The following is a 10,439-nucleotide window of genomic DNA, read 5'->3' as shown; positions in this document are numbered from 1 at the left end:
TTCTATAATATTTACTAAAAAAGATATTATCACTAATTAGGGCATATATTATTTCTAAAAATTAAATTTTGTAATGTAGAATTTAAGGATGAATGTAGTAATAGAGACGCAATACAATATATATATTATATGAAAACCAAGCATGATAAGCGGTAGATTAATTATACCAGGGAATTAGGATGATGATGATTTTTTGTTAAATAATTTCACTGGTCATTTTGATAAACGTTTTTTTAGTATATTCATGAATCAAAGATATGAAAATAACATTAGAAGAACTCAATTTTTTTTTATATTATTAAGTGTACATCTTTATTATATGGTAATGAATTAATCCTTAGTATTTTAATTTTTTTGGGATTCAATAGAACCTTAATCCACTAGTCTAACATTTTGTTGATAGTTAAATGAATGGATGAAATAAATATTGTATATAATTTATTAAAAATAATATTCTTCCATGAAACAGAATCAATTTTGTTTTGACCCAAATTGTTTGATTAATATTTTTTTATTATATATAAAACTTAAAAATGGTAATATAGATAGACTTAAAACAGAAATTAAAAAAACTTATAAAGAGAAAATAATTATTTTGTTGTCATAAAGCTATTGTTCACCTATCATAAAAAATGTATAACGAGAAAAACAACACAACAACTGGTTTTACACAAAAACCAGATTTATAACAATATTTAAATTTGTTCCTAAATCTTTTATGCAACCAATTTGATTTTCCCAAATTGGTCCACACCCATTTGAAAGAACCAAATTAGTATTTTTCTAGAAACTGTTTCTATTATGGAACCAATTTAATTTGTTTTCCCAATTTCAATGACAATTTATATAGAATTTTGGAATCAATTAATTTTTTTCTTAAACTGTTTAATTTATTAAAAAAATTATTATATGAGAATAAAATATCTCGTAGTATAAATAGATAAATTATCTCATTTAGTCACTAAAGTCATGACATATGCCATATTTAATCATGTTATATAAAAATGTTTTTAAATTAAACATAATAACGTATATGCTATATTTTTATTGGCTAAAAGATATAAGTTATCTCTTAATTTGAGAAGATATTTTATTATCTTAATATATATATATATATATATATATATATATATGTCATTTTAAATTTTTAAATGATCTATGCATCACTATTTCATTTAAAAATAATCTGTAAATGATAATTTACACTATGTATAATTTTTTATACGCATATTCTTCTCTTTAAAAAATGGACAACCTGTTTATAATAAAAGAAATTTCAAAACATGAACTGGCAAAATTACCAATAAAACTGAAAACATGTTTACCGTTAAACTAAAAACTAGCAAGTAGAAAAAGAATAACGGGTGGTGATGTAATAAATAGCATCAAATGTGTGTCTAAAAGGTCAAAAAAAAAAAAAAAAAAAAAAAAGAAAAGATTGTGGTGTATGTAATATTGGTTTAACCGTCACCCCAAAATCGGTAATGTGCAGCGCCACCACCCAATCCCATTCCTCTTCTTCTCTCTGACCCCACACACCACTCACCTACTATCCACTCTTCCAAACACTCCCATTTCATTTTTCCTATTTTTCTTTTATTTTTTATTTTCAGAAAAGAAAGTGAAATTTAATCTCAAAATTTAATCACACAACTCGAGTTTGATACCTTTTTTGTGTCGTTGTTTATCGTTTTCTTCATCTTCTAATTTTAGCTTTTTCTTTCCTCTCTCATTCTCAAAATTGTTGTTGAAACTTCGTGTCTACCGATTTCTGCTGCCGATCTGACTCACTGAGTTAATTCCTTTTTCTTTTGTGACTCGGACGAACTAGCTCAGAAGATTGCTCCGCATTAATCGTGATGGTAATTTTGGATTAGACAATTCCGTGGTTTTCGTGCTTTATTCTTTGCTTTTCGTTTGACTATTGGAGCTGCTTTGTTGAATTTGTTGGACTTCGATTATTATTTATATTTTCAAATTTTAAATTATTGTGGACCACTGTGATGGGTATGCGGGAATATTTATTGTGTTTTTCAAGTAGTGATTGGATGTTTTTTTGATGAATTTTTCAAAATTTCAACTTGAAGTTATAATTGTCATCCATGATTCCATGCATTACTTAAAAAGGATCGTGGGAAGCAGATTTTGATGAATATGATTTGGGTAATTTTGGATTGGTAGTGCTTATAGTTTGATTATTTAGAACATAGTCATATGCTATGTGATTCACTTGGTTACATGGTTCGGGTAATTCCATGATACCTTATTTATGGTGAATTCACCACATGGTGTGTAGGATAAATGAGAGAACTATGTAACTATGATTTAGAAGCTGAAAAACACTACACAGGTGGATTTAGTTATGGACTATTTATTACCGTATAGATTGGCCATTGGAGGAAAGTTGTAATATTCACAAAAATGAGAGTATTCATTAGCACCGTCATGTTCTTAATGGTAATTCAAATTAACGAGGTGACGCCATAAGGTTTGAATATGGGATTGGGAGCTAATTAGTATTTGCATTAAGAAGGTATGGTAAGAGATTTTGGTAGTTCCATGTTCTTCATGAATTGTAGTTCTAAAATTTTGTAGCAAGTTTTTGAAACTACATTATCAAGGGAGTATCTACTTCCTGCAAATGTCATGGCATAGATTTTGGTCATGGATGATGTGAAATCAAGGGAAGAATGACAAAAACAAACCCATTGTTCTTAAGTAAAAGAAATTTGATGTACAGTCTTTTACTAGAAATCCTTTTTGTGTGAAAATGTTTATTCATGGTGTTGTTTCAAATTAAAAGTTGTAAGTAACGGAATATACTACCTGACCCCACCTAGTGGGGTTAAGGCTTGGTTGTTGTAAGTAACTGAATATACTGGCAAAACTCTTAGAATTTAGTTAGTTTGTATAGCATTTCTATGACACTTGACCATTGTTTGGCTGTCAATGGTTATCAATGCATGATGGTCCAGTTAAATGAGTATGGATGGTTTTAATGAAGGCCAGCTTTGTTGCATGTCTTTGCAAAAAAATTCTATACCTATTTTATAATGTTTATTTATTTTCAAGATTAATACATTGTGGTTGACAATGTGAGTATCTGTACTGTTTCTTTGAATAGACCTGTTTGCTTTACATTTCCAATACGTTTGGCTTTGCAGTCTGCACCAGTGAACATCATTGTAGGTTCTCATGTCTGGGTTGAGGATCCCGTCCAAGCATGGGTTGATGCAGAAGTATCTAAAATCAATGGTGACAAAGTCCACGTTTGCACCACAGATGGGAAAACAGTGAGTCTAATTGTCTGTACTAGTGTGTGTGAGTAATTGTTTGCATACTTTTTTCCCTATATATTGTTTTTGGCTTATTACAACTATGTTTCTAGTACCCTGAGATTCTAGCTTTGGTTAAATCACTTATGGGAATTATATATTTTTCTTGCCTATTCAATATAATACTATTAAATTGTGCTTGTATGTTTATTTTATATGTTTCTTAATTGTGTACATTCTTTTTATTTGGCCAATGGTTAAACAAGATTGACTAGGCTTACACTTACGATTTTGACCTTCTGGACATCTGGTTGTAGGTTATATCAAATATCTCAAAGGTTTTCCCCAAGGATAATGAAGCCCCTCCCGGTGGTGTTGATGACATGACAAAACTGTCATACTTGCATGAACCAGGAGTTCTGCACAACTTGGCTGCTAGATATGAACTCAATGAAATCTATGTGAGATACTTAAATTTCTATTATTTCAGTTAATGCTAAGATTGTTTGAGTCGCATAGTAATAAATTGTGAACAATACAATCATGTTATTTCTCCAACATATTGCAGACATATACCGGAAATATCCTGATTGCAATAAACCCATTTCAAAGGTTGCCCCATCTATACGATACTCACATGATGGAACAATACAAAGGAGCTGGATTCGGAGAGTTGAGTCCTCATGTGTTTGCAGTTGCAGATGTTGCATACAGGTGATTGATAGATGTTATGTCATTTGCTTGGCATATTTCTTTTTATTTAGTTTACTCATGCCCTTATTTATATTTGTTAGGGCAATGATCAATGAGGGAAAAAGCAACTCAATTTTGGTTAGCGGTGAGAGTGGGGCTGGTAAGACAGAAACAACAAAAATGCTCATGCGGTATCTTGCATATCTCGGTGGTCGTTCTGGAGTAGAAGGAAGAACAGTTGAACAACAAGTTCTAGAAGTATGATGAAGCTGCAACCTTTGCTCTTGGATACAATTTTTAAAGCATCATTTTATACCTTTTAGTTCCATTATATTTTTTTATTTGATTTCAGAATTCACTAGATATATAGGTTGTTTAAAAGCATGAAATTATTTTGTCATCATTGTGTTTTTATTAATTATTTTGCAGTCTAATCCAGTTCTTGAAGCATTTGGTAATGCCAAAACAATCAGAAATAATAATTCAAGGTAAGTATTGACAGCCGCATGGAATATTATAAAAAGAGTAGTCATAAAATATTTAGGTAAGTGGTTTTAACTGTTATAAAGATTGAGAAGAAACCGTGATATATATCAATAGCTAAAATGGATTAATTCTTACAATTTTGTGTTTATTTGCTAGTAGTATGTAAACAAACAACGGAATAATATTTGAAAAAGATTACATATTTACAGTGATCTTCTTGAATTTTGAGTTGCAGTCGTTTTGGTAAATTTGTTGAGATACAATTTGACAACAAAGGAAGGATCTCTGGAGCAGCTATAAGAACTTATTTGTTAGAGAGGTCTCGTGTCTGCCAAATTTCAGACCCCGAAAGAAATTACCATTGTTTTTACTTTCTTTGTGCTGCACCAGCTGAGGTAAATTTTTGTTTTCTTCTTATTGAAATCAACATTGTCTTTGTTATGAAGTCTGGTTCCTATGTTACTATATCATATTTAATCATCATAACTCTTTAACTTGAAGGAAAAAGAGAAGTACAAGTTGGGCAGTCCTAGCTCCTTCCATTACTTAAATCAATCCAAGTGCTGTGAGCTGGATGGAGTGGATGATGCACATGAATATCTTGCTACTCGAAGAGCCATGGATGTTCTTGGAATTAGTGAGGATGAGCAGGTTAGTCTTCTTAAATCTATTTATTAATACTAATATTTTATGTATGAAGTTATTTTACTGATATAGCAATATATATATTTCAGGAGGCAATTTTTAGGGTTGTTGCAGCAATTTTGCACCTTGGGAACATTGAATTTGCAAAAGGAGAGGAATTCGACTCTTCTGTCATCAAAGATGAGAAGTCTAGATTCCATCTTAATGTTACCGCTGAGCTTCTTAAGTATGCCCTGACATAGTCCTTTTATGAATTTCATTTGCATCAATATATCATTAATTTATTTATATGTGCATTTTATCATACAATTTTTTGTAGGTGCAATGCTACGAGCTTGGAAGACGCGCTTATCAAGCGTGTGATGGTAACACCTGAGGAAGTTATTACAAGAACTCTTGATCCTGATGCAGCTGTTGGTAGCAGGGATGCATTAGCTAAAACCATTTATTCACGTTTGTTTGATTGGTAATAAAACTTTGAGACTCAATTCCTACATAAACATGTTAATTCTTATATCAACGTGTAAGGAAAGAGAGATCAATTGAGAAGGCTGTGAATCAAATATTATTGTATAAAAGGATCTAAACAATAAGAGTGGGGATCCACTTACTCCAAAAGTAAGTTTTTTAAACTTACTCCCCATCTTAGCCATCAATTCTAGGGATATCTAATAGTTTAGATTTACTCACTAATTCAAACCATTGGATTTCCCTAGAATTGATGGCTAGGATGGAGAGTGGAGTAAGTGGATCCCTTCTCAAACAATAATATGCTGACTTATTTTAAACTTGCTATCAGTTGCGAGTAACGCACAATAACACACTGAATTATTTTCTAGGAAAACAAGTTTGATTGGACTAATAACTGCTAGATTTCCTTAATAAATTCCATATTTTTCTTTTATTATTCTCATAGATTCTCGACAATTCTTTTAGGCTTGTGGAGAAGATTAACAATTCAATTGGGCAAGATCCAAATTCAAAATCTATCATTGGAGTTCTTGATATCTATGGGTTTGAAAGTTTTAAGTTCAATAGGTAAGCTAGCGATTATATCTGGAACTTTTGGTTTTAATATTTAGCTTTGTATCTAATCAATTTGTTTTACCTAGTTTTGAGCAGTTCTGTATTAATTTTACAAATGAGAAGTTGCAACAACATTTTAATCAGGTTTGGTAATTTCTGGATAACTTGAATATCCATATTCTGGAGTTTTGTTTTCCCTTGATAATTAAGTTTTTTTCCAACTGAATTTTTGCAGCATGTCTTTAAAATGGAACAAGAAGAATACACGAAAGAAGAGATCAATTGGAGTTACATAGAGTTTATTGACAACCAAGATGTTTTGGATCTCATTGAGAAGGTATTTTACTGTTGCTTGCTGCATTATTAATTCTCTGCGAATTATAAAATGTGTATGTAGTCTGTCAAATGTTGTTGAAGTGTAATATATTCTTTAGTTATATGAACACTTTCTTTGATATTCTACACAACAAATCCATGTAATACATTGAAGTGTAATATATTGTTCAATCTTTCGCAGAAACCTGGAGGAATAATTTCACTTCTTGATGAAGCCTGGTATGCAGCTAGTAGCGAATTCATTGAAGCTTTATGCTTATATCTTTTGTGAAATTGCTTTTTTTTACAGTTTCTTTCTCAGACTTATTCAGGTAACGACTGAATTCTAGCTTGATTGAACTCATGATAGTCTGGTTTTGTGACAGTATGTTTCCTAAGTCTACACATGAAACGTTTGCTCAGAAGTTGTACCAGACATTCAAAAACAACAAGCGCTTTATCAAACCTAAACTTTCTCGGACTAGTTTTACAATATCTCATTATGCAGGGGAGGTAGATATATTTGGTCTTTTTTATTGTGTGTACCCGTTTATGACTTTATTTTTTGTTTAGATGTTCCATGGATATTTTGCTCTACTTCTCTTTTACTATTATTTCTCTGTGCAGGTGACTTACTTGGCTGATTTATTTCTTGACAAAAATAAGGATTATGTAGTCGCAGAACATCGAGATGTAATGACAGCCTCAGAATGCTCATTTGTGGCAAGTCTGTTCCCTCCTTCTCGAGATGATTCTTCAAAATCGTCCAAGTTCTCTTCCATTGGATCTCGCTTCAAGGTATTATTAGTATTTATCACTCTTTTCTAAGCTTGATCATACATCTTATCACACTGTCTTTTTCATGACACATTTGATGTAAATTGTAGCTTCAACTTCAGTCTCTGATGGAGACCCTAAATTCCACAGAACCTCACTATATCAGATGTGTGAAGCCAAATAATGCTCTCAGGCCTTCTATTTTTGAAAATATCAATATCATGCAACAATTGCGCTGTGGTGTGAGTATATCATGGTCTTTCTTTGTCTTCATTGTTTTTTTATAATTGAGCAAAGAAAAACTATATCTAACTCTGATTTACACTTAATGATTGGTTGTCTCATTTTTATTTTCTTTAGGGTGTTCTTGAGGCAATTAGAATTAGCTGTGCTGGATATCCTACCAGACGGACCTTTTATGATTTTCTTAACCGATTTGGTGTCCTTGCACCTGAAATCCTGGATGGAAAGTAAAGCTCATTTTTTTGCTGTTTTTATCTTTTGGAATTCGAAAATGACTTTTCTGGTTTTCATGCAAAGCTTATTTGTCTACTGGTTTTTATGGAGTTACTGTGTGATTTAACTCTTGCCCTCTCTTTTTTTGCTTGCATTTTGTCTCCCTTTATTTCATAAATGTTTCTACTTGTTCTCTTTCAGCTCTGATGACAAGGTTGCATGCCAAATGATTCTAGATAAAATGGGTATGAAAGGCTCTCAGGTGATTCAATGCTCCTTATAACTTGATACGTTGATGATGGTCATTGGAGTGTCAGTTTTAGAAATGAGGTTCAGCAAGCCAAGCACAGCTATTTTCACAATTAATTGGCATCTTGCATATTTACACCTATATATTTCATACTGGTGGTCATCGGAAGGATTCAAATATCTTAAGAGGCCTATGGAGCCTCTGAAGTAACCTTATATATTTCACGTAGACTACCCAGGGATAATTTTTTTTTGAAAATACCAAATATAAGTATAAAATTTGTTTGCACAATACTGGAGTTATTTGACCCATTTCATTAAAAGTGTTGGTTCTATAACCTCTGCTTAACTTATATAACTTCTCCTGAACTTCTGGATTGGAAACTAGCTTTATTTTTTAGGTCATGAATATTAACTTTTGCATCTAGTAATGTATCATACTATGAGGAGTTTATCCATACAAATTGATTTTGCAAATTAAGAACTTAACCAAAATATATAATGGTTTATCAGATAGGGAAGACAAAGGTTTTCCTAAGAGCTGGCCAAATGGCTGAGCTGGATGCAAGAAGAGCAAAAGTTCTTGGAAATGCAGCTAGAATCATACAGGGGCAAATACGTACCCATATTGCACGCAGAGAGTTCATTGAATTGCGACAAGCTGCAATTCGTGTGCAGTCTAATTTGCGAGGTATCCTTAGTTCTCTCTAACATGTTTGCTTTGATTTTTGTTGCTTTCTCAGTCTCTTCCATAGTTGCATATGTACAAGCTGCTAAGTGCTGTGGCTGCATGGTGAAAATCAAACATTTCAATCTTCCAACTCCAATGGAAATCCATATAAGAAATCTTCAAGATATACTACTTGATGTATTTTGTGCGTTTACATCATGGTCATTAAATATACTGTAAGAAAAGAGAAAACGAGAGAGGAAAGAAGAGAGAGTAAAACTGAATTTGTTATTAATGATTTGTTAAGTTGTTACAAGAGAAAAGTGAGGTATTTATACTAAAGACTTGACAACTCAGCACAGTGAGCACAGCACAGTCTTAACCTCACCTTTAATTAAGAACAACTCAGTAATAGTCTAACCAACTAACCATACTCTAATATATCTCCATGAATCGCTGGGTTCTGAAAATATTGACCCATGTTGAGATAGTCTCTGACTTGAAGTTGCTGCCTGAAACCAATGAACTTGGCAATGGAGAGGGGTTTAGTTAGAACATCAACAGTTTGTAAGGAAGAAGGAACATGTGTGACCTTTAGAGTCTTGTTCTGAATTTTATATCTCACAAAATACAAATCAAGTTCTATGTGTTTAGTTTTGCTGTGAAGAACTGGATTGTGAGACATAACTACTGTGCTAAGGTTGTCACAAAAGATTGTGGGAACAATGTATTGAAACTTGATTTCTCGGAGAAGGGATTCAACCCACATAAGTTCTTGAGCAGCAAGAACTAAACTCCTATATTCTGCTTTTGTAATAGATCTGGAAATAGTATTCTGCTTCTTAGACCACCAGGTGATGAGATTGGGACCAAGAAAAAGGCAAGCACCCGAGGTAGATTTTCTATCATCTATGTCAGATGCCCAGTTTGCATCACAAAATGCTGATATAGTGAGAGGAACAAATGAAGCTGCTTGCTGAATGAAGAGACCAAAAGACAGAGTTCCCTGGAGATATCTTAATATTGCAACCTAGTGAGAATTAAGAGGATTACTGAGATATTGACAAACTTTATTAACACTATAGGTAATGTCAGGTCTTGTTATGGTTGCATACTGAAGTGCCCCAACAATTAACCTATAGAAAGTAGGATCAGTATAGACATCAACCCCCTTTTTGGACAATTTGCAGCTTGTAGTCATAGGAGCTTATGTAAACCACGGGGGGCAACCTATGATTTGTGGACGGCAATTTTAAAATTAGGAGAACCACTTGGAGTTCATATTCTTGGAAGGAAATTATGATAGTTTTTAGTTTATTTATTTATTTGCTTAAGTAATAAATGAGAATTTATTCTCATGGGTAGTCTTAGGATCTTAAGAGTCCCTTATTTAATATCAAAGTATGTTAGTATTTAATTCATGTAAGATGGGGTTGGGATTTTAAGTAGCTCACCTAGGCTAAAGGATTCAACTAGGTACGACTAGGACAAGGTAGCATGGCTAGGTGCATCATTGGCTCATAGCTACAACTCTTTAACATGGCCAAGGACAAGACATGGCACGACTCAAGCTAGGAAGGATAAGAGGGTTCAGCTAGGACTCTATCTCTAAGGATAATCTCAATTTAACAAGGAGATAAGACAATGAATAAATTGATTAAATCAAAGGTGATAAAGTTAAGAGATTGGACAGCTACAATCAAAGATTCAAGTAAAAATAGATTTGTTTTGACCAACAACTTAGCCAAACATTATCTTTTCATCAAACCAACCAAATTGAATTAGATCTTATCTATTTGATAATTTAGGATTTTAAATTTCATTATCTTCACATTATCTTAGGATTA

The 10,439-nt window shown here is 32.5% G+C and overlaps 1 protein-coding gene across 2 annotated transcripts; it reads left to right on the top strand.

Moving 5' to 3' along the window:
* LOC109362389 (myosin-17-like) lies at positions 1,447-8,775 on the top strand. Of its 2 annotated transcripts, none has more exons than XM_019608134.1 (20): positions 1,447-1,862; positions 3,165-3,293; positions 3,593-3,736; positions 3,844-3,989; positions 4,070-4,226; positions 4,398-4,456; positions 4,690-4,849; positions 4,956-5,105; positions 5,189-5,325; positions 5,419-5,565; positions 6,036-6,137; positions 6,212-6,269; positions 6,361-6,462; positions 6,643-6,680; positions 6,827-6,953; positions 7,068-7,238; positions 7,328-7,459; positions 7,578-7,687; positions 7,875-7,935; positions 8,436-8,775. In XM_019608134.1, the coding sequence occupies exons 1-20, from the start codon at positions 1,860-1,862 to the stop codon at positions 8,631-8,633; spliced, it is 2,331 nt and encodes a 776-aa protein (XP_019463679.1). In that variant the 5' UTR covers positions 1,447-1,859; the 3' UTR covers positions 8,634-8,775. The 2 variants fall into 2 exon arrangements, with proteins under 2 accessions (XP_019463679.1, XP_019463680.1); XM_019608135.1 differs by having other exon boundaries at positions 1,448-1,862; positions 7,578-7,683; positions 8,436-8,547.

This window comes from Lupinus angustifolius, chromosome LG12, assembly GCF_001865875.1.
Source record: "Lupinus angustifolius cultivar Tanjil chromosome LG12, LupAngTanjil_v1.0, whole genome shotgun sequence".
Classification (NCBI taxonomy): Eukaryota; Viridiplantae; Streptophyta; class Magnoliopsida; order Fabales; family Fabaceae; genus Lupinus; species Lupinus angustifolius.
This window is presented reverse-complemented; position numbering and strand designations above follow the sequence as displayed.